Source organism: Microcaecilia unicolor, chromosome 9, assembly GCF_901765095.1.
Source record: "Microcaecilia unicolor chromosome 9, aMicUni1.1, whole genome shotgun sequence".
Classification (NCBI taxonomy): Eukaryota; Metazoa; Chordata; class Amphibia; order Gymnophiona; family Siphonopidae; genus Microcaecilia; species Microcaecilia unicolor.
Window position 1 is genome coordinate 30,244,361 of NC_044039.1, and position 24,804 is coordinate 30,269,164.

Here is a 24,804-nt window from a genome sequence, read left to right on the forward strand (position 1 = left end):
TGTATATTTCACAGTATGATTTCAAATCTTTGTTCTGTCATCAATAAAAAATCATTCAAAGTTAAATAAATGCTCATTGGATCTTATGATCCTTATAATTCAGACATCTAAAAAAAAAATAAATGAAAGCTTAAGACCGAATGTTGCGAATAAATTGGAATGTTTAAAGAAAGAAGATCCAAATTTTGAAGAAATCATACTAGATGTTAATAAACAGAGAGGCATATTTTCAAAGCACTTTGGGAGGCTAAGTTCCATAGGTTTCTATGGAACTTTGAGAGGCTAAGTGCTTTGAAAATGAGCCTGAGAGTGGCCTAGTGGTTAGGGTGGTGGACTTTGGTCCTGGGGAACTGAGGAACTGAGTTCGATTCCCACTTCAGGCAAAGGCAGCTCCTTGTGACTCTGGGCAAGTCACTTAACCCTCCATTGCCCCATGTAAGCCGCATTGAGCTTGCCATGAGTGGGAAAGCGCGGGGTACAAATGTAACAAAAATAAAATAGATACTATTGGAGATTCTACATGGAATGTTGCTACTATTGGAGATTCTACATGGAATGTTGCTATTCCACTAGCAACATTCCATATAGAAGCCTGCGCGGCCACATTGGTGATCTGCAAGGGCCGACTTCTACATGGAATGTTGCTAGTAGAATAGCAACATTCCATGTAGAATCTCAAATAGTAGCAACAGTGGAGGAGTAGCCTAGTGGTTAGGGGTTAGGGTGGTGGACTTTGGTCCTGGGGAACTGAGGAACCGAGTTCGATTCCCACTTCAGGCACAGGCAGCTCCTTGTGACTCTGGGCAAGTCACTTAACCCTCCATTGCCCCATGTAAGCCACATTGAGCCTGCCATGAGTGGGAAAGCGCGGGGTACAAATGTAACAAAAATAAAATAGATACTATTGGAGATTCTACATGGAATGTTGCTATTCCACTAGCAACATTCCATGTAGAAGGCTGCGCAGGCTTCTGTTTCTGTGAGTCTGACGTCCTGCACGTACGTGCAGGACGTCAGACTCACAGAAGCAGAAGCCTGCGCGTCCACATTGGTGATCTGCAAGGGCCGACTTCTACATGGAATGTTGCTAGTGGAATAGCAACATTCCATGTAGAATCTCAAATAGTAGCAACAGTGGAGGAGTGGCCTAGTGGTTAGGGTGGTGGACTTTGGTCCTGGGGAACTGAGGAACTGAGTTCGATTCCCACTTCAGGCACAGGCAGCTCCTTGTGACTCTGGGCAAGTCACTTAACCCTCCATTGCCCCATGTAAGCCGCATTGAGCCTGCCATGAGTGGGAAAGCGCGGGGTACTAATGTAACAAAAAAATATAAAGAAAAGTAAGATTATTAAATTACAAAGAAATACAGAAGATTATAGAAAAGGGTCAATTTATCCTTGGTCTAAACCAAAAAAAACGACACAAGGGTCTCCTTTACTGCTCTTGAAGTTTGCAGAAATAAAGAAGTTTGTTGGACACCATCTACGAGAGGTTTTCCTTTTTTCCTCTACTGTTTTTCGTCTGATTTTTACAGTGCAAACATTTTTGAATGCGTTAAAATTGCTGAGTGGTCAGGCTAGAAAGTCTGTAACTTTGCTGTGTTTAAAGATTATCTCAATCCACTCAGCACATTAAACGTAGATAGTAAGAACAAATAAAGCTGTAAAATTTCACATCGAAATTCCAAGCGGTTGCGGAGAGAACAGCAAAAAAAAAAAAAAAAAAAACTCTACAGAGTTACTTTTTTTTTTTGCCTCACCTTGTATATATACAGTACAAGTCCAAAAATCTGGACTCCTTGAGGATTGGGTCAGTTTGGATTGTCTGGATTCCCAGGCAGTACTTAAAAAATTCAAATTTAAGGAAGAATAAAGAGAACAGGCAGACTTTGTTGATTTTTTTAGTACACATCTACTAGACCAGAGGTAGGCAACTCCGGTCCTCGAGAGCCGCAGGCAGGTCAGGTTTTCAGGATATCCACAATGAATATGCATGAGATAGATTTGCATACCATGGAGGCAGTGCTTGCAAATCTATCTCCTGCATATTGATTGTGGATATCCTGAAAACCTGACCTGCCTGCGGCTCTCGAGGACCGGAGTTGCCTACCCCTGCACTAGACTTCCCCATGTGGCGTCTGTGTCTCTGTTCCCCTTAGAAGAGGGCCCAGGGACCTGAGCTCAAAGGAAGGGACCTAGGTCTCTCTATGGCTACGCCTCCTCCCTCCCCCCCCATATAGTCCGGCATCTCTCCTTCCCCTCCCAGCCCTGCCCACGGCTCTCTCCCACTGCCTTGTGTACAATACAAGTGCTGTACCTTTTCAGAAGTCTTCTGTGCTGCAGTGCCATGGCAGCTTACTCACAGGCTGTCTCCAGCCTTCCCCGGGCCTTTCCCCTCTGACCTGCCCCACCACTTCTGATGCAACTTCCTGCTTTCAGAAGGACAGAATGGGTCAGAGTGGAAGGCCCGGAGCAGGCTGGAGGCAGCCTGTGAGTTAAGGCTGCAGCAAGGAAGACTTCTGAAAAGGTACAATACCTTTATTGTATACTAGGGAGTGAGAGAGGGAGAGATGCCGGACTGCGGATGGAGGGGTGGAGGGAGAAAGGTGTATTCCAGATTCTTGCACGGTCCGGATACCGCAATATTTAGGGGTCCAGATTCTTGGGAGGTCCAGATTTCCAGCATGTGGATTTTTGGACTACTGTATAGCACTGTTTTACCAACAGAAGTAGCTTTGAAACTTGCCCTCGCGTCAAAACACCAACATAATGAAGGGTACCTGTTTCTGCGTCTACAGAAATACAGATCTTCCCTTTGTTCTCTGAGCAGGTATCCTGCAGAATTTGATAAGACGTCAGCTCACAAAGTGCGCCACTCGGAAGATATGCAGTTCGCCTTCTCCTATTTCTATTATCTTATGAGTGCAGTTGCACCACTGAACATATCCCAGGTTTTTGATGAAGTGGACACGGATGGATCCGGTGTGTTGTCCGATAGGGAGATTCGCACATTGGCTACAAGAATCCATGATTTGCCACTGAGCCTGCAGGTATGTTTTGCTTGAAGGAAAAAGATAGAAGCCAGCTCAAAAGAGAGGGGGGGGGGGGGGGGGGGGGAGTAGCCTAATGGTTAAATCAATGGGCTGAGAACCAGGCAAACAAGGATTCAAATGCCACTGATGCTCTTCGTGACTTTGAGCAAGGTCACTTTAACCCTCTGTTGTGTTAGGTACAAACTCAGGGCCTCTTTTACCAAGCTGCGGCGAAAGGGGGCCTACGCTGGCTTCGTGTGTTTTTGACGTGCGCCGAGGTCCCCTTTTACCGCAGCGGGTAAAAGGTAGGTCTTTCTTTTCAGGAAATGGCCGTGCGGCAAATGAAACACTTGCTGTGTGGCCATTTCTGGGAGGAGGGGCCCACCCATGAGGTGGCGGTAAGGGCTCCTGCGCTAACCCGACGGTAATATTTTTGTCGCGCCGGATATGACAGCACGCTAGGGGTAGGAACTACTGCTGGGCTGCTTTAGTAGCCCGGTGGTACTTCCTTTATAGTGAGCGGTAAACCTGTGTAGGGCTTACCGGCACTTTGTAAAAGGGCCCCTTAGGTTAGAAGCCCTTCGGGGCCATGGAAACTGTACCTGAATGTAACTCACCTTGAGCTGCTACTTATTGAAAAGGTGTAAGCTAAAGCCAAATTGTTTTTCCCTTCCCCTATTTCATGCCTTTGTGGGAAATTCTTTGGGTATGATTAAAATCGTAAGGTTTTTCAATAGGTTGGTTGAATAGGTGTTCATTACACAAACCTAAATGTTGATTTAAAAGGGAAAATATGGGCATACTTAGCATTTTTTTAAAATTAACTCATGAAAACAAACACATAGTTTTATATATGCTCCCAGGCACACACAAATTTACCAGCTCATTTTATGCACTTGTATAGTAATTTTCAAACCCTACCCATACCCTGCTAGCAAAAGCCAGCATTACTGCACAAAGCTGTATTATGCAACAGTAGGTGGGAGTGGACCCGCCTTCTTATTGGCATTGGAGAAACTACTGTATGTGGTCATGACCTTAGAGGATAGGGATTCCCATCTCACGTTCAAAAGGAGGAAATTGTTTCTATTTGGGAGCTGTATATTCAATTATTGCCTATAAGAATAAGAAGTAAAATCCTTAGGGGCCCTTTTACTAAGACACATAGGCGCCAACGCGCGTACAGCGAGCATCAAATTAGAACTACCGCATGGCTACCGCGTGCCCCTGGCAGTAATTCTAATTTCTACGCGCGTCCAAAACGTGTGGCGGAAAATAATTCCTGGTTTCTGCCGCTTGGCGCTAACCGGGCGGTAATCGGCAGTGTACGTGCGCTGATGATTACCGCCCGGTTAATGCGTGAGACCTTACCGCTAAGTCAGTGCGTGGCAGTAAGGTCTCAGGCCCAGAATGGCCACGTGCTGATTTTATTTTGCCACGCGTCCATTTTTAGCTAAAAAAGCCTTTTTTTGCAGGTGCGCTGAAAAATGGACCTGCGCACATCCAATGCACGCATCTACAGCAGCGCAGACCATTTTTCAGCACACCTTAGTAAAAGGGCCCCTTAACGACCTGGCTGTGTAGACCTATTAACCACAGATTGTTCCATCCTTGACACTGTCCTTGGGAAGAGAGGGAGAGAAGGGATATGGGAGGGGGGAAAGGTATATATTCATTATCTTTGATGATATAAATGAGAAGCAGATGTGACGTAGTTGGAGTGCTTTTCTTTATTTGCAATGAATGCTATTACCTCTTCTTGTATTGATGGTTATTCACTCAATAAAAAGAAATTGAAATAAAATAAGATTATTTTTGTACGCAAAACTATTTCTACATGAAAGCACCTAACAAAATTACTAGGAACGGGGCTGTCATTTGCTTCAAAATGGGAAATGTTAACGACATATTCCAAGTCATTGCATGTCGTTAAGAAATTAAAAATGAGCAGAAAAAAACACAATATTTTGCACTATTTGAAAAGAATGCACGCTATTTCAGGAAAAGGGCACACTCTTGAAGACATTCAAAATGAACGTTCCTGTAAGTGACGTGAGAAATGACATGACAAAGGTGATGGGAGGCGGGGCTGGTGGTTGGGAGGCAGGGATAGTGCTGGGCAGACTTATACGGTCTGTGCCAGGGCTGGTGGTTGGGAGGCGGGGCTGGTGGTTGGGAGGCGGGGATAGTGCTGGGCAGACTTATACGGTATGTGCCAGAACCGGTGGTGGGAGGTGGGGCGGGGATAGTGCTGGGCAGACTTATACGGTCTGTGCCAGGGCTGGTGGTTGGGAGGCGGGGATAGTGCTGGGCAGACTTATACGGTCTGTGCCCTGAAAAGGACAGGTACAAATCAAGGTAAGGTATACACAAAAAGTAGCACATGTGAGTTTATCTTGTTGGGCAGACTGGATGGACCGTGCAGGTCTTTTTCTGCCGTCATCTACTATGTTACTATATATGACAAAGTTTACAGTTGCCCATCCCTAAAAGTCACTCCCTTAACTCAGCTTGCTGCACTGGCTAGTTGAGAGGCCACTTTCTAGATGTAATATTGGCACAGTGTTCTTGTGATAGGATTGATCTGGACATAAATATATGCTCAAAGCTCGTGTAATGGTTGCATGTAGGTGTGTTCACACACTTGGTAATTATTGTCTGTTTGTTTCTGTTGACAGGATTTGACAACACTGGAGCACATGTTAATAAATTGTTCTAAAACACTCCCTGCCAGTGTCACTCAGACTGGCGTACTGCCACCCACTCAGGAAGCATATTATGACCCCGACCTGGTAAGAAAGAAATGGGATTTCCGTGTTGTTTTATGCCTGTTTATGATTTAAGAAATTGATGAAGGCGTGGTTGTTTAGGCAATATTTTGACAGCTAATGGTTTCCGTGGTCATTGGGAGGAGTGCATTGGTTGGATTTTTTGTGTTTTTTTTCCCCCGTTTTTATTGTTTTCTGATTGAGATTGTTGTGTTGTTTTGCTTCCCTTCCTTTTGTGTCTTGTGTTGTTGGTTTGTTTTGATTTTAGGCCAATTTTAAATTTTTATGTAAACTGCCTTGATGTGTAATTTCTATGTGATATCGCTTATAGCATTTTGTTACAAAGACAAAGAAAATGCATGTATTGCCTTAGTATAACAGTAGGTCTTATGTGCGCTTCTCAATAATCTCTTTTGAAAATTGCAGTTGGTATCGGGATGATAGTGCTGAGGGAGAGAACAAAAAAGAAACTGAGGAGGGGGGGAGGAATGAAGAGGATACAAGATCGGGCGAAACAGTGGCAATACACTGAACTCCACAGCCCCCCTCCCCCGATCCCCTCACTCTCTCTTGTTGCCTTCTGATCCATTGGGTTCTAATTTTCATAGGGCAGAAGCTCTAAATACAAGTTAACACAACTCCCCTTCCTCGACTCTACATATCCACCCAACCAGTTCCCCCTCTTATGGTGTATGGTTTCTTTTATTTAATATACTGCCTTTCATCACAGGATAACAAGGCAGTGAACATATACAATGAAAAAAGAGGAAAATTAGGGCGAACGGAATGCCATTGTTTTAATAGGAAAGAGGAAGAAGCAGAGGAAAGGTTTGGATAGGTAGTATCCAGTAGGATCCCCAGACAATCATTAAGGCCGAACTGTGTATTGTATGCCTTCTCAAAAAGGTAGGTTTTCAGGCATGTTCTAAATTTGGGATATGAGGGTTCGAGTTGGATTGCAGAGGGGAAGGGAGTTCCAGAGGGGAGGGGGCAAGCCAAAAGAAGGCTCAGTGCTTGATGAATTTGTTGTGCACCTGTCTAAATGGATGAATGTCTTAACACCCCCTCAGCTGACCCTCTTCCTTGCTGAAGCCCTGTCCAGTGGTCTTTCCTTGAAAATGTTGTCATGGGTTTTCTAAGTCAATTTGTGTGCTACGCAGCAGCTGATCTCTCTATCCTCTCTGAATGTTGCTTCGAGCCTCAGGTTATGAAACAAAGGCTGTGTGTTGAAGATATGAACCAGGAAGTGGCTTATCGAGCTGGAAATAGCCAGAGGACATTATGGGTGGTGGTAAGGGCAAAATAAGAACCATCTGCCAAATCTATATTAGATGAAGGGATGAAAATCCAAAAATTTGAAACGAACCTGGATGTACAAAATTAACACAACTGTGCATTTCCTTTTCCAGCCTCCAGTAACTAAACAGCTAATAATCAATTGTAACCCCGTAACTGATCGAATCCGTAAGGCATTCAAGGACAAAAACAAGTACAGGTATGGCAGCTTTTTATTTGTATTGTCATATTATTCAGTTAAGATATATGGAAGCGTATTTCAAAGCACCCAGGGGCCCTTTTATTAAGCCGCGTAGGCGCCTACGCGCACCAGTTTAGAGTTACCGCTAGGCTACCGCGTGACCTTTGTGGTAATTTCATTTTTGGTGTGCGTCCGAAAAAGAAATTTTATTGTCGGACACGCGTATCAGATGTGCGCCAAGTTGCATTCCACGTTCGTAGGTCGTTTACTGCCCGGTTACCGCGGGAGACCTTACTGTTAGGTCAGCGGCTGGTGGTAAGGTCTCAGACCCAAAATGGACGTGCACCAATTTTTATTTTCCTGCACGTCCATTTTCGGCAAAAATTTTAAAAAGGCATTTTTTTGCAGGTGCGCTGAAAAATGGATCTGCGCGCGCCCAAAACCCACACCTACACTAGCGCAGGCCATTTTTCGGCGCACCTTAGTAAAAGGACCCCCCCCTAACTTACAAAGTTATGTGAAGGGTCATTTTCGATAGTGCATTTAAGTCGGACTTTGGATGTTCTGTGTTAAACGTACCAAATCCAAATAGGAAATATACTCATTTTCGGGGGGGGGGACCTCTCTTTTTTTTTTTTTTTTTTTTTTTTTTTTTTTTTTTTCTTTTCCCCGAAAATACCATTTCGGACAAGGTTTTGTGCTCTGTGCATTTATCTTTTTAGGGCCATTTTTTTTTGGGGGGGGGGGGAAACCCCCAAACAAGTTAAAAATGCACAAAATCAAGCCATTGGGATGTAGGAGCAGCCAGCATTTTTGGCAAGCTGTTCCACAGACATCCCAGGAGAACAATGGGGGTATCCTAGGGGGCACCACTGTGTTCATATAAATGCTTCCAGGTACACATCTCATCCATTGCTCTCTTGTCTTGCCTGCTGAGCCCTCCAAAACCCGCCCAAAAACCTACTACCCCTAACTGTATACCACTACAATAGCCCTTATAGGTGAAGGGTGCACCTATATGTGGGTAGAGTGGGTTTCTGGTCAGTTTTTGAGGGCTCACAAGTTTCCACTAGAAGTGTAACAGGTAGGGGGAGATATGGGCCTGTGTCCACCTGTCTACAGTGCATTGCAACCACCACTAGACTACTTCGGGGACATGCATGCTGGTAAGTACTATTTTTATTCACAGTTTTTGGGGGTCAGTAACCACTGGAGGAGTAAAGGGGGGGGGGGGAGGTGATCCCTGAATCCTTCTAGTAGTCATCTGGTCACTTAGAGCACCTTTTTGTGTCTTCTTCATTAGAAAAACAGGTCTAGCCCAAAGCATTTAAGTTTTTGCCCTTAGACGTTTTGGTTTTGTTCCATTATGGCTGTAAAATGCCCAAGAGTTGGGCACACCCTAATCCCACCTCCAAACACCTCCTTGTGAATTGGATGCAATGCAGACAAGATTCATAGATAGGCGTCTGCAAAACAGGTTTCAAAAATAGTATACCAGTTTGGACGTTTTGAGAAGAAATCTATCCAAATGGAGCTTTATGACACTTTTTGGATGCTTTTCTGTTTCAAAAAGGAGCCCCATAGGAACCTGTGGAACTTTGTAGGTCTAAATGATTTGAAATAAGCCCTATGGTATTGTTTCTAATAGAAGCCCAGGCTATTGTTAGGGTTTTCTGAAGTCTAGGGTGGGCTATTAATGGAGGCACCATTTGTCACCTCCACCCTGCCGTAACTGACATTGCTCTCCCCTCTTCCCTCCCAGATCTCTCTTCTCACGGTTATAGTTCTGGGCCGGTGCGGGGCCTTGAGTATTTGTGTATGCCCAGGGCCCTGCACTGGCCCAGTACCCAGGGCCGGTTTTAGACATGCTGGGTCCCAGGGCAGAAATTAAGGAGGAGGGCCCATGATCCCCTCTCCTTCTTGCCCTTCCCCCACCTGCCATTACTAATACACGGTCCTGGCATCTCTTACCCTTCTTCCCACCATCTCCCTCCCTTCCACTCACATTCCTGGTCTTTAAAATTTATTTCCCTTCTAAGAGGGGCCGTGGCGTGGCAGCCATCCTGACAAGCTGCCTGCAGCTGCCCTGAAGCTTTCGTTCTGCCGCAATCCGCCCTGGCGGAAACAAAGTTCCATCAGAGGGAGTGGATTGCGGCACAGGAAAAGCTTCGGGGCACCTGCAGGCAGCTTGTGAGGGTGGCTGCTGCGCTCCTGTGCCTCTGAGAAGGGAACTTAATTTTTAAAGAAGATTGGGAAGGTGAGGGGAAAGGAGGAGGAGACGGATTGTGGTAAGGAGAAGGGGAAGAGATGCCTGAACTGTGGGGCCCCTTGGATTTGTGGGGGCCAAGGCAGCTGCCTTCTTTGCACCCCCACACACACTAATGCCGGCCCTGCCAGTAGCAGAATCTTAAGAGGGATCCGGTCATCGGGGGGGGGGGGGGGGGGGGGGGTGGAGGGTGGAGGAGAGTACAGGAAGTTACTATGAATTTTATTTGAGGAATCTAAATTTGGGTTTTAAGATGAAATCTACATGGTTTTTTGATGCTGAAACAGGGGGATGGGCTATTATTAGAAACAATGTGGTATATATTTTTCAGATATATTGCTGACAATGATCCTGGAGACCATTTAAAACATGCTTATTCTTTTTTGTATTTTAGTAATTTCTGCTATATCTGAAAGATCAAATAGTAGTATTTACTTCTTGAAATGAGTTTGTACTAGTAAATTTTAATGTGTACGTTTCTTCTGATCTCAAAACAGGTTTGAAACTATGGGAGAGGAGGAAATTGCTTTCAAAATGATTCGCACCAATGTTTCTCATGTCGTTGGCCAGCTGGATGACATAAGAAAAAATCCAAGGTACTTCTTTGACTAAGTGTGAATTTGAACTAGTTGGGTATTGCTCTTTTGTATCTTAAAATTTTTGTGGTGTTTAGCTGTTAGCAGGCAGGATGCAGGGGAGGATGGGAGTTCTGCTACAAGACAAATCTTTGGTTTATCCCCTTGAGGAATTCTGCACAAAATTTTTTAAAATTCTGCAAACTTTGGGCCCCTTTTACTAAGTGGAGGTAAGCCCGTTGGCTAAACAGGAAGTCCGCTGGGCTACCTCAGCAGCCCGGCGGTACTTCCCACCCCTAGAGCGCCCCCAATTGTTAGAGATGTTGAGCTGCTTTACCATCGACCCAAGTTAGCGTTGAGAGGTTGTTCTCTGCTCTAAGAATAATTAGATCAGATTTGAGGGCATCCATGAAGGAGAATCTGACTGAGGTGATTCTTTTTCTGAAGACAAATTCTTCAAAGATTTATTTATTTCTCCTATGTTTTATTGGATTGTCCAATGTGTGGACTTGAGTTGGATACATTATAAGAATGTAAAATGTTTGATAATTCTCATGAAGATATAGGTTATTTTGTAATTTATAAATGATTTTTTCCTTGAATATCAACTTCTCTATATGTTGTTAATTTTTGCTTGTTTATTATTTTATGTTTCAACAATTTTTATTGATGATTCAACAAATTAAGCATCCAACAAGTTCAATATACAAAGAATTGAAAAATAAACAAACAATCTGGACAAGAGCAGGCAATAACCACATCATCAAACTTTTTTTTACAACTTTTCCTCTCCACCCTGTCCAACCCCCTAATACATCCCTCCCCTCCCCCCCTGGTAAAACTTCCAACAGTTTGTATTGATATTTCAGCCTCCTATGCAAACCTATTTAGAACAGGTGTTCATTGGACCCCCCCCCCCCCAAGACTCTCCTCCCCTCCCAAGACTCTCCTCCCCTCCCGTTCCATGTAGAATCCTCCTACTCTCTATCAGTGTATAGTGAAGGAATCATACTTATTTATTATTTTAAACTACTTATAAATAAGGACCCTGTTTACAAGGGTGCGCTAGCATTTTTAGCGCATGCAAAGAAGCTACTAAGTAGTAAATTTAAAATAAATCAGAGAAAATGTTTTTTTAACTCGAGTAATTAAACTCTGGAATTTGTTGCCAGAGAATGTGTTGAAAGCAGTTAGCTTAGCAAGGTTTAAAAAAGGTTTGGATAATTTCCTAAAAGAAAAGTCCATAAACCATTATTAAGATGGACTTTGGAAAATCCATTGCTTGTTCTAGGATAAGCAGAATAAAATCCGTTTTGCTGTTCTAGGAACTTGCTAGGTACTTGTGACCTGGATTGGCCACTGTTGGAAACAGGATATTGGGCTTGATGGACCTTCACTCTGTCCCCAACTGGCATTTTACAAAATAGTCCTTAACATTTCTAAAATGGCACTTTTCCTCCACTTCTCTTCTTTGATTTGTAAAAGATGTAGTGAATTTGTAGTTGAAAATAGCATTGTAAGATTAAATGATTTTAATACAACATAGATAATAGAACGTTTGCCTTTCTTTAGAAAATTTATCTGCCTGAATGACAACATTGACCATGGTCATAAGGATGCCCAGACAGTGAAGGCGGTGCTGCGGGATTTTTATGAGTCCATGTTCCCTATACCATCGCAGTTCGAGCTGCCAAGAGAGTATCGGAATCGATTCCTCCATATGCACGAGCTTCAGGAATGGTATGTTGTACAGATGCCTTGTTATTTGCAAGAACAGGAATGCAAGGGGGTGTGGTTGCTGGTGCAGGGTTCTGAATTGGATGGTAGAGGTGGAGAAGCAAGATGGAATATTCACTTTGAATGGGCTGTGTTGGCGTTGCCACGCAGCTTAGTAAACAGGTGGTGCGTTAATGCTGTGTCAGCATTAGTTCACCACCAGCCGCTAGCAAGGCTTAGTAAACAGACGGGTAAATGGAGGTTTCTATACAGTGCATGATTTGAGGGGGGAAAAAACACCTTTTTATGTAGGAATAATTGATGTTTTGTTTGGGGGTAATTTTATTTGAAACATGCATGTAAAAATAGTTTTCTACACACATAATTATGCTCGTATAAAATTATCAAAGGTATACACATACAAATGCGTGCACTACAGATCAATGTTTTTACACATTAGAAATGTATGCATCATAGGATCCAAGTCGGGGGGTACTTGAGCACCTCCAATATTGACCAAACACCTTGATAGTGTCCAGGGAGGGGTAATTTCCATTGGGCTTAGCAACCCCGATCATTTTGAAAATTTGGCTTTTATGGTAGGCATTCCTGGGGGGGCCAGTAAATAGCAGAATTGGGGCAGGAGTGGAACTTAGGAGTAAATTCTGTACAGGCTGGCTATGCCAAACTCAAGACCACCTTTACTTCAGGAAGCAGGTGAAAGCCTGGCCTTTCTCCCAAGCCTTAAATACATGTTCAATGAAAACCTTTTAGAAAATTACGATGTTTTCCATTAAGAGGGGCATTTTTGATATGATGTCTAAATCTGATTTTGCATATTTTGCTGAAAACGTTCAAAAATCAGGTGGCGAACATAGCGATTTTTGAACCACAAAAACGTCTATCTTTTTCTTTCAAAAATGACCATTTGCTAGATGTTTCTGTGCTCAGTGCATCTATATTTTTGGACCATTTTTGTACGTAATAATAATAATAATAAAAAAAGAAAACCATACAAAAAACAGCCATTGGGGGGGAGGGGGGAGCTAGCATTCTTAGTAGTCTGGCCACACAGACACCCCAGCAGAGCAGTGGGGTACCCTAGGGGGCACTGCAGTGGATTTCACATAAAAGGTCCTAGATACACATCTCACTGTTACCCCCTTATATTGTAGGGTGTGCTCTCCAAAACTCACAAAAATCTAGTGTACCCGACTGTACACCATCACAATAGCCATTATGTCTGTAGGTGTCACCTGTATGTAGGTACAGTAGGCTTTTGGTGGGTTTTGGAGGGCTCACACTTTCCACTACAAGTGTGCCAGTTAGAGTGGGATGTGGGCCTATGTCCCCTTCTCTACAGTCCACTGCACCGGCCTCTGGGCTACCCCAGACCTGCTTGCTGCTCTAAGAGGAATGGCTATAACATCTGAAACTGTCATAAAGGCCTAGTATGTACTGGGGTTTTTTTTTCACATCTGTAGGGGATGGGTGGGGGTCGGTGACCGTTTGGGGAGTAAAGGGGGAGGGGGAGGGTTCATGTCTTAATCACTCCAGTAGTCATTTGGCCATTTAGGGCACCTGTTTGTGACTTAGCTGTGATTGAAATAGGTCTAGACCAAAGTGTCTGACTTTTAGGCCTAGACGTTATTGCTTTGTTCCATTATGGCAGAAAAACGTCCAAGTTTTGGCAGTGCCCAAAACCTGCCACACGCTACCTTGTGATTTCGACATACTGCATACGAACTGCATAGAAAAAAGTCTTAAAAATGGGTTTCAAAAACAGTGATTTGGTCATTTTGGCAGAAAAAAAAAATCATCCATCTGTCACTTCGTAACACTTCCTGGATATTTTTCTGTTTCAAAAGTGAGCCCCTAAATCTATAGCTAGACTTTCTGTTCATGTGGCTATGGAGCTTCCATGATGTCTTTACAGGAACCAAACAAGTCACAACAAGGGTGACAAAAGAAAGACCAGCAGACGATGTCCGAACTAACGCCTTTATTGTATCACCCAGACTAGACACGAGTTGTGTTTCGGCCCACAAAGGCCTTCCTCAGGAGTCTTTATATGGATGTATGCTGTTATTAAGCTAAGCTTAATGTTATGCAAGTGGTCTTCGATATCTTGCTGCTTTCTCCCCCCAAAAAAACTCAGTCGAATGCTTGAACTTACAAGAGTGCAAACTTGAAAAAGTTAAGACTCGACATGGGTCCATGTTTCGGCGGACTTGGCTGCCTGCTTCAGGGGTCACAGAAATGTATAAAAATATTTATAAAATATATTAGAAATTAACATTCAAATTGAAATGCCAGAAAGTATACCTAAAAGTGTGATTACAATAAAACAAGTGTTGTAATATAAACGACATCGGTTGCGTTGTATGGAGCTGATAGTGCAACTAAAATTTCACAGAAAGCATCTCCTTAAAAATGAGAATTGACAAATACCAACCAAAAAAAGGGAATACAACATTATAAGAATATGGCTTGATAATGTCATATTATTTATTTATTTATTGTATTTATTTATTTATTTGTTGCATTTGTACCCCATATTTTCCCACCTATTTGCAGGCTGAATGTGGCTTATATAGTACCGTGAGACGTTAGCCACCTTCCGGTGATGAAACAAATACAGAGTGATGTTATAGAGAATGAGATATATGTGTTACAGACACATTAGAGAATCAAGAGAAGAAGAGTAATATAATGTTCATTGCAAGTTTTGGTTTCGTTGTGTTGCTGAGTTCAGGCACTTAAGTTGGATCAGTAGGGTATGCCTTCTCGAACAGTTCGGTCTTTAGTGATTTCCAGAAGTTGAGGTGGTCCTGCGTTGTCTTTATGTGTTTCGGTAATGCGGTCCATAGTTTTGTGCTTATATAGGAGAAGCTGGATCCGTAAATTGATTTGTACTTGAGTTCCTTGCAGCTAGGGTAGTGAAGATTTACATATGTTCGTGATGTTCTGATTGTGTTTCTGGTTGGTAGGTCTATGAGGTCAGTCATATAACCCGGGGCTTCGCCATAGATAATCTTGTGGACCAGGGTGCAGATTTTGAAAGTAATATGTTCTTTGATTGGGAGCCAGTGCAGTTTTTCTCGTAGGGGTTTGGTGCTGTCAAATCGCGATTTTCCAAATATCAGCCTGGCTGCTGTGTTTTGAGCAGTCTGTAGTTTCTTTATGAGTTGTTCTTTGCATCCTGCATAAAGTCCATTGCAATAGTCTGCTCGTGGTCCCTCAGCTATATGGTAAGCTGTATCGTAGAAAATCCTTAGCATCATATCTATGTTAGCTGAATGTTCTAATGCGTGCTTATTAGGTGTATCATTAGTATTATGCTAACATTGTATTATATCTCTGGTATTAGAATTCCAGTGCTGTTAAATGTGTATATTTTTTATACTGTTTCACGGTAGCTGTATTATTAGGTTTCAATTTACTGTTTTCAAGTTTACCTCATTTATTGTATTTTACTAGTAAAAAAGGCCCGTTTCTGACACAAATGAAACGGGCGCTAGCAAGGTTTTCCTCGGAGTGTGTATGTTTGGGAGAGTGTATGTGAGAGTGACTATGTGAGAGTCAGAGTGAAAGTGTGAGTGTGTGTGCGAGAGAGAGTGAGTCTGGGTGTGAGTGTGTTTGTGAGAGAGTATGTGTGTGAGAATGAGAGTGTGTGCAAGTGTGTATGTGAGACACAGTGTGTGTGTGTGTGTGTGTGTGTGTGTGCGTGTGTGTGCGAGAAAGAGTGTGTGTGAGACACAGATTCTCTGTGAGAGTAAGTGTATGAGACCAAGCGAGTGTGTGAGTGACTGTGTGGCACATAGAGAGTGAATATGATACAGTGTGAGACAGAGTGTGTGAGAGTGAGAGTCAGAAAGACATTGTATATGAGAGAGTGTGAGCCTTGCCCTCCCAATCCATGCCCATCTGTCCCCTGCCCCCTCCATTCTTCCTTTTCCAGCAATTCCCCTCTCTCCCTGAGCCCTGCCCTCCCAATCCATGCCCATCCATGCTCCTGTCACCTGCCCCCTCCATTCATCCCTATCCAGCAATTCCCCTCTCTCCGAGCTCTGCCCTGCAATCCATATCCATCCATGCCCATCTGTCCCCTCCATTCATCCCTATCCAGCAATTCCCCTCTCTCCCTGAGCCCTGCCCTCCCAATCCATGCCCATCCATGCTCCTCTGTCCCCTGCCCCCTCCATTCATCCCTTTCCAGCAATTCCCCTCTCTCCCTGAGCCCTGCCATCCCAATCCATGCCCATCCATGCTCCTCTGTCCCCTGCCCCCTCCATTCATCCTTTTCCAGCAATTCCCCTCTCTCCCTTCCATGACCCCCCCCTCGCATCCATGCTCTTCTCTCTCCCATGTCCCAGCCTGGCCCGCCATCTTCTCCCCCCCCCCCCTTCGCATCCATGCCCCCCCTTCGCATCCTTGCTGTCGTTTCTCCCCTGCCCTCCCGCTCCCATTGTTCAACTGCCCACCCTCTTCTCTCCCTCCAACATCCCTTTTCTTTTTTTTTTCTTTTTAAATTTACCTCCGTGGCGGCGGTTCCGGCAGCGCAGCGTCAGGGAAGGAGGCGGCGCTCCCGACATCTAGCCTTCCCTTCGCTGTGTTCCGCCTTCTTCTGATGTCATCCTTGACGTCAGAAGAAGGCGGAACACAGCGAAGGGAAGGCTAGAGACGTTGGGAGCGCCGCCTCCTTCCGACGCTGCGCTTTGTTTGTTTTTTTTTTCCGCCCTCGACGTCATGACGTTTGACGCGAGGGCGGGGCAGAGACGGCTGGCAGCCTGGCTGGCTTCACACCATGAATCCACGAACCCTACAGCCAGGGAGTGTTTGAGTGGCTTCAGAACGTTGTCTTCAGAACGTTCACGGTGCGTTTTATTATATTAGATGTTTATTCTTGGTTATTTTACTGTTGTTATGCTGTTAACAAAATTGTAAGTTTTATGTTAAACTGTACCTGCTGTACACTGCCAGGTGAGTCTCTTCATAAAGGCGGTTAATAAATCCATAAATAAAAGTAGAAAAGAATAACCGGTTAACTTTTTAAAGACAGCAGCTATATTTCAGAACTGGTTATTGTTAAAAGCGTGTATTTTTATAACAGGATATTTTCAGAACCGGTTATTTTACTCTCATACTTTTAATTTTGCTTTTATCTGAGGACAGTGTTTGCCATGTAAGCTAATCAGGAGTTTTTCATCTTTGTATCTGGCAGCATCGTATGTACTATTACTATTTGACATTTCTAAAGCGCTACTAGGGTTACGCAGCGCTGTACAACTTAACAAAGAAAGACAGTCCCTGCTCAAAGAGCTTACAATCTAATAGATAAGAGTGAGACAAATATAGGACAATCAAGTCATTGTGACATCACTGATGAGGTTGGCTCTTAGGCATTGGTGGAATGAGGCATTATGACATCACAATCTCAGCTCTGGTTAAATCACTGCTATATGTAATACTACTACTACTACTTAACATTTCTAGAGCGCCACTAGGGTTACACAGCGCTGTACAATTTAACATAAAAGGACAGTCCCTGCTCAAAGAGCTTACAATCTAAAGGACAAATGTACAAACAGTCAAGTAGGGGTTGTCAGATTGGGGCAGCCTAGATTTCCTGAAAGGTATAAAGGTTAGGTGCCGAAAGCAACATTGAAGAGATGGGCTTTGAGTAAGGATTTGAAGATGGGTAGGGAGGGGGCTTGGCGTAAGGGCTCGGGAAGTTATGTCGGGTCCAACTTTGGTGCCTCAATAACACATTTTTCATCTGTATCCAATCGGACTCCCTTGGACTTTTTCCAAGTCATGTTTGCTGAAATTCAACTGTGATGGGTCACTGGAACTTTTGCTTTCAGATACTTAAATAAAATCATTGTTTCTGCTTAGAGCTCTGGTCTTGTCAGTCATCCCTTTCGGGTCATCCCTGCTTTGCTTTGCGATCTATGCACCTTAGTAACAGTTTTAGGAGCTGTGCAATGTTAATATCTGCCGTTAGACATAACACTGGGATATAAACGTACCATTTGTTCCCCCATTTTATTATACAGGAGAGTGTACCGAGACAAGTTAAAATTCTGGACCCACTGTGTTTTGGGGACGTTGATTGTCTTTACTGTAATCTCGTTCTTTGCAGAACAGGTAAGATTGCATTTTTAGAGCATAGGAACAAGAATGAATTACACTGATATGTTGGGACAACTTTCCAACTGTCTGCATTGGGACAAAAGTCCACGGGTACTTTTAGCCCACAGATTTTCAAAGTGAAAGTATGCACATAATTTAATTTTGAAATTTGCCTTTTCTGTGAACTTTCTTCCTGAAAGCTAGCATGCATAGATTTACTAAAGTGTGCTACTACATTAGCACGTGTTATTATGAAACAGGTCCCACTGCATAAAATGGGACCTGTGGTTTCATTTATTTACAGGCCCTTTTACAGAGCAGCGGTAAGCCCAACTCGGGCTTACTGCTTGCTCTTACGGGACTACCGCCAGCCCAGCGTGGCCACCGGTGGTAGTCCCGCCCCGAGCGCGTGCCATTTTCGGGGGGAAATGAAAACCTCCGGAAACGGCTTGTGCTGCCGGTAATTGGGCAGCGCGCGGTTACTGCTGGGTTAGCGTGGGAGCCCTTAATCGCCACCTCAGTGGGTGGCGGTAAGGACTGCCCACCACATGGCCATACGGTAGAGTTCTCTTACCACACGGCCATGTGCGTCTGGGGGCTTTTTACCTACTGCGATAAAAAGGGCCCTGGCGCGTGGGAAAAACAGCCCCCGCCGCTAGCACAGGGCCCTTTTTCCCACAGCTTGGTAAAAAAAGGACCCCTTAGATACTTGATCACTTTTTATTAATTAGAACAAGGCAATGTACAGTGTAGAAACATAGTAACATAGTAGTTGACGGTTGAAAAAGACCTGCACGGTCCATCCAGTCTGCCCAACAAGATGAACTCATGTGTATACCTCACCTTGATTTGTACCTGTCTTTTTCAGGGCACAGACCGTATAAGTCTGCCTAGCACTATCCCCTCCTCCCAACCACCAGCCCCGCCTCCCACCACCGGCTCTGGCATAGACCGTATAAGTCTGCCCAGCACTATCCCCGCCTCCCAACCACCAGTCCCACCTCCCACCACCGGCTCTGGCATAGACCGTATAAGTCTGCCCAGCACTATCCCCGCCTCCCAACCACCAGTCCCACCTCCCACCACCGGCTCTGGCATAGACCGTATAAGTCTGCCCAGCACTATCCCCTCCTCCCAACCACCAGCCCCGCCTCCCACCACCAGCTCTGGCATAGACCGTATAAGTCTGCCCAGCACTATCCCTCCTCCCAACCACCAGCCCCGCCTCCCACCACCGGCTCTGGCATAGACCGTATAAGTCTGCCCAGCACTATCCCCGCCTACCAACCACCAGATCTGGCACAGACCGTATAAGTCTGCCCAGCACTATCCCCGCCTCCCAACCACCAGTCCCACCTCCCACCACCGGCTCTGGCATAGACCGTATAAGTCTGCCCAGCACTATCCCCTCCTCCCAACCACCAGCCCCGCCTCCCACCACCAGCTCTGGCATAGACCGTATAAGTCTGCCCAGCACTATCCCCTCCTCCCAACCACCAGCCCCGCCTCCCACCACCGGCTCTGGCATAGACCGTATAAGTCTGCCCAGCACTATCCCCACCTACCAACCACCAGTCCCACCTCCAACCACCAGATCTGGCACAGACCGTATAAGTCTGCCCAGCACTATCCCCTCCTCCCAACCACCAGCCCTGCCTCCCAACCACCAGCCCTGCCTCCCACCACCAGCTCTGGCACAGACCGTATAAGTCTGCCCAGCACTATCCCCGCCTCCCAACCACCAGCCCCGCCTCCCACCACCGGCTCTGGCACAGACCGTATAAGTCTGCCCAGCACTATCCCCGCCTCCCAACCACCAGCCCCGCCTCCCACCACCGGCTCTGGCACAGACCGTATAAGTCTGCCCACCACTATCTTCGCCTCCCAACCACCAACCCCTCTTCCCCCCACCGGCTCCGCCACCCAATTTCGGCTAAGCTTCTGAGGATCCATTCCTTCTGCAAATAACACATATAGATTAAGAAATATATAATTTGTTGATAAAAACAAGAGGAAAGGCGGACACTGTAGATCATTGGCATGATGACAACACTGAAAGTCGGAAAATCAGAAAGCAGTAAAAATGTGGTAGCGCACTTAAGAAAACAGGAGGAGCCTCCACGGAGAATCAAAGCAAAACAGCAAAAAGAGAGGCTGACAAATGTGCAAACCAATAGGGAGATATTCATATCAAGGACCCGACACAGTCCTGTCACAAAGTGTTGCTTGCTGATCGGGTTGGCTGTTTCTCTGTTCTCTCTGTGGATTAACTTGTTTTTATAACCACGTGTATTCATAAAGGATTTATTCAAGCCAATCAGCTTCTTCTCAGAGAAAGTTGTTTGTGACCCCTGAGGCAGGCGCTTTGGCGCCGAAACACGGACCGTGTCGGGTCCTTGAACTGCTGCTTGATATTATCTCCCTATTGGTTTGCACATTTGTCAGCCTCTACTTTTGCTGTTTTGTAGCGCACTTAAGTACATCTAGCTCATATAATTTGAAACTCCAGTCTGCGTGCATTTATTTTCCTCCCCTAAATCACAACTCACCCCTTGGAACACCTCCTCAATATCTAGTTAAAATGATATGCATTGTGATACAATGCACACTTTAAATGGTGGAAAAATAATTAGTAGACTGTCTTCATAGAAATAGTGGGAAAGGCCTCAGTAATCTACGGCTGCTACTGCTCAGATTGTTGTGCTGCAGCTCACAGATGGCAGATTAATCACTGGCCAAAAACTCCAACTTTTCTGCAAAACTTTGGTGCAAACAGTCCTTTCAAAGTACAAAAAACAAACCGTGAATTCTTCATAAATTGCAACATTTAGAACTACTAATTGTGAAGCACTTATCTTAAAATGCTTGAAAGTGATTTCAATATGTAAGCCAAGATCCCAAAGGGGACCATTTTCAACCAAGGCTTCTTCAGGGGATCGGAAGGTACTTTCAAGCTTACTTTTCTTCGCAGGCATATCTTCTTGCAAGCACGCATTTTCTTCAGATGCTTGAATCCTTCATTGAGCATGGACCAATGTGCATACTATTAACCTCATTGAAAGAGAGTAACATAGTAACATAACATAGTAACATAGTAGATGACGGCAGAAAAAGACCTGCACGGTCCATCCAGTCTGCCCAACAAGATAAACTCACATGTGCCATTTTTTGTGTATACCTTACCTTGATTTGTACCTGTCTTTTTCAGGGCACAGACCGTATAAGTCTGCCCAGCACTATCCCCGCCTCCCACCAGCCCCGGCTCTGGCAAAGACCGTATAAGTCTGCCCAGCACTATCCCCACCTCCCACCAGCCCCACCTCCCACCACCGGCTCTGGCACAGACTGTATAAGTCTGCCCAGCAATATCCCCGCCTCCCACCCACCAGCCCCGCCTCCCACCACCGGCTCTGGCACAGACTGTATAAGTCTGCCCAGCACTATCCCTGCCTCCCACCACCGGCTCTGGCAAAGACCGTATAAGTCTGCCCAGCACTATCCCCACCTCCCACCAGCCCCGCCTCCCACCACCGGCTCTGGCAAAGACCGTATAAGTCTGCCCAGCACTATCCCTGCCTCCCACCACCGGCTCTGGCAAAGACCGTATAAGTCTGCCCAGCACTATCCCCGCCTCCCACCACCGGCTCTGGCACAGACCGTATAAGTCTGCCCAGCACTATCCCCACCTCCCAACCACCAGCCCTGCATTCTTTTCACTCAATGGATGGCTCTACTCTTTGCCACCTGTTGGTTTTTTTTTTAATTGTTTTATACTGGCAACTGTTCAAGATACGTGTTTATTAATGCTTGCTTCAGAGCAGGTGAAAACATGGACCTGCCACCGCTGGCTTCATACACAAGCAGCGACTTCAGAAAGGGAAAGTATGCAAATTCACTTTCTTTTTCTAAAATCGCCACTTTTCAGACAATCACCTCCTTTGGACCTACCAAAGTAGTTTTCATATGGCCTGTTTATTGCATGTAAATCGTAAATGGCTTTGAAATTGCCTTTATTAATGGGCATTCCAGAACAGAAAACCTTATAACCAAAATATTTGGACCAACCAATTAAAAAAACAAAAACAAAAAACACTACACAAATCCAACATCAACCACAACACAGTTTCATCGTTATCAAAGTAACTGTAAATGCTATCCATCACAGTAACCCCCATAGTTTCTACTCCTGAACCTGTTTTGAATTCATTCTGTCACACATCCATCTGCAGGCAAACCTGACACACCTCAGTCCCTTCCAGACTGACCCGAACACTCCACTCCACATAAACTGTTTTTTTTTCCAGTTTAATTATTAAACCAACACATGACAGGTACTTAACAACTTGACTATCTACAGCCAGTTGTTGGGCCACCCAAACCGTGTCCCAAGATTTGTTCCAAAGACCAGGCTTACTCATGCTGATCAAGGGCATCAGGACAACACAGTTTTATATACCCATGCAGTAGAGAAATGTGGTAGCCGTGTTAGTCCACTTTTAAAGGTAATCAATAGAAATAAAACATGGAAAACAAAATAAGATGATACCTTTTTTATTGGACATAACTTAATATTTTATTTATTTTGTCACATTTATACCCCACATTTTCCCACATGTTTGCAGGCTCAATGTGGCTCACATTAAACCGTGAAGGCAATCGCCAACCCGGTTATTAATCAATTACAATATATTGTGGTAAACAGAGCGTTTAGAAGAACATGAAATGTAAAGGCAGCTTATTCCACTCTACTGGTGCAATAACAGAAAAACCTCCAGTTCTGGTTAGATCCAAATGAAAATGTTGTAAAGCAGGTACTACAAGGTTGCACTGATCCTGCGACCGCAATGCACGTGCCGCCATATACCGTGTCACAGTAGTCATATGCTCTGCTCTAGACAGTCTAAACAACAATCTTACCGCAGAAGTTTGCATGGGTATATCAAGAGAAATAAAACATGGAAAAGAAAATAAGATGATACCTTTTTTATTGGACATAACTTAATACATTTTTTGACTAGCTTTCGAAGGTAGCCCTTCTTCGTCAGATCGGAAATAAGCAAATGTTGGTAGATGACAGTATATATAAGTGAAACATCAAAGCACTCCAGTGACAGTCTGACAGGATGGGGGGTGGATAGGTGAGAGACAGGAAGAGTTGGGTGGATGAGGGACAGGGAGATGTACATGGAGACAGGAGGGTGACAAAGCAGTACAATTTTATGGTTTATAATGGGCTAAAAAACCCAGATTTCTAGCCCATTATAAACCATAAAATTGTACTGCTTTGTCACCCTCCTATCTCCATGCATATCTCCCTGTCCCTCATCCACCCAACTCTTCCTGTCTCTCACCTATCCACCCCTATCCTGTTAGACTGTCACTGGAATGCTTTGATTTTTCACTTATATATACTGTCATCTACCAACATTTGCTTATTTCCGATCTGACGAAGAAGGGCTACCTTCGAAAGCTAGTCAAAAAATGTATTAAGTTATGTCCAATAAAAAAGGTATCTTATTTCTTTTCCATGTTTTATTTTGTTTTATTTCTATTGATATACCCATGCAAAATTCTGCAGTAAGATTGTTGTTCAGACTGTCTAGAGCACAGCATATGACTACTGTGACACGGTAGATGGTGGCACGTGCATTGCAGCCGCAGGATCAGTGCAACCTTGTAGTACCTGTTTTACAACATTTTGATTTGGATCTAACCAGAACTGGAGGTTTTTCTGTTATTGCACCAGTAGAGTGTGGAATAAGCTGCCTTTACGTTTAAAGGCTGAATCCAGGCTTGTGTATTTCAAGAGGACATTGAGGGTGTCTTTTACTTCACGTTTTTAGCGCGCGCTAAAATTGGCGCGCTAAACATGAGAGACGCCCATAGGAATGCGTTGGCATCTCTAATGTTTAGCGCACCTACAAGTTAGTGCGCGCCAAAAATGTCAGCGCGCCTTAGTAAAAGACCCCCTGAGGGATTACTTATTTTGTTTGGTGATTTTTCTGCCCTCTTGATTTTGCTCTGCTCAGAGCTTGTGGACTCACTTCAAGCTGATATTTTCCTGCTATTATGGGTTTTCATTATCTGAATGTGACTTTTGTTTTTATTATGATAGTTTTTTTTATATTTACACCTTGGATAAAGGTAGTGCATAAATAAATATTCAAATTCTTTTTCTTTAATTAGGTGTGTTTTCTCACTTTTGCTTTTTACTCTTCTTTCCTGGTACTCTTTCCCCATGCTATAGTTTTTCTCCCATCTCATTTTCTTTCAAGTGTTTTCTTCCTTTCACCCTCACCTTGCTTCTTAATTTATACCTCCCCTACTCTACTACTACTACTACTACTACTTAACATTTCTAGAGCACTACTAGGGTTACGCAGCGCTGTACAAATTAACAAATAAGGACAGTCCCTGCTCAGAAGAGCTTACAATCTAAAGGACGAAATGTCAAGTTGGGGTAGTTTAGATTTCCTGAGAGGAGGTGTAGTGATTAGGTGCCGAAGGGGAGGTGGGATTTGAGCAATGATTTGAAGATGGGTAGGGAGGGGGCCCGGCGTATGGGCTCAGGGAGTTTGTTCCAAGCATGGGGTGAAGCGAGGCAGAAAGGGCGAAGCCTAGAGTTGGCGGTGGTGGAGAAGGGTACTTTCCTTTCCTTTTTCTCACTCCTCCCCTCCCTCATCCAACTTCTTACCTTCTCTCAATTCATTGAAAAGGATGTATACCATAGGAGTTGTATAGATGAAAACTACATGGGTTTCATTGTGCCGCCTTGCTGGAAAGGCTGGCAGTGTTCTCTTTCTGTGTTGACCCCAACACACGAGTGCATTTGTGAG

The 24,804-nt window shown here is 44.5% G+C and overlaps 1 protein-coding gene across 3 annotated transcripts in view; it reads left to right on the plus strand.

Moving 5' to 3' along the window:
• The window catches only part of GNPTAB (N-acetylglucosamine-1-phosphate transferase subunits alpha and beta), a 92,498-nt gene that overhangs the window by 64,099 nt on the left and 3,595 nt on the right, over window positions 1-24,804 (plus strand). Inside the window, exons 15-21 of one of the 3 annotated variants that reach the window (XM_030215410.1) lie at window positions 2,830-3,049; window positions 5,710-5,823; window positions 6,998-7,090; window positions 7,209-7,294; window positions 10,040-10,138; window positions 11,690-11,857; window positions 17,893-17,983. In XM_030215410.1, the coding sequence (XP_030071270.1) occupies window positions 2,830-3,049; window positions 5,710-5,823; window positions 6,998-7,090; window positions 7,209-7,294; window positions 10,040-10,138; window positions 11,690-11,857; window positions 17,893-17,983 (871 nt within the window). The remainder of the gene's footprint in view (window positions 1-2,829; window positions 3,050-5,709; window positions 5,824-6,997; window positions 7,091-7,208; window positions 7,295-10,039; window positions 10,139-11,689; window positions 11,858-17,892; window positions 17,984-24,804) is intronic. The other 2 variants (XM_030215411.1, XM_030215413.1) reach the window with 2 other exon arrangements.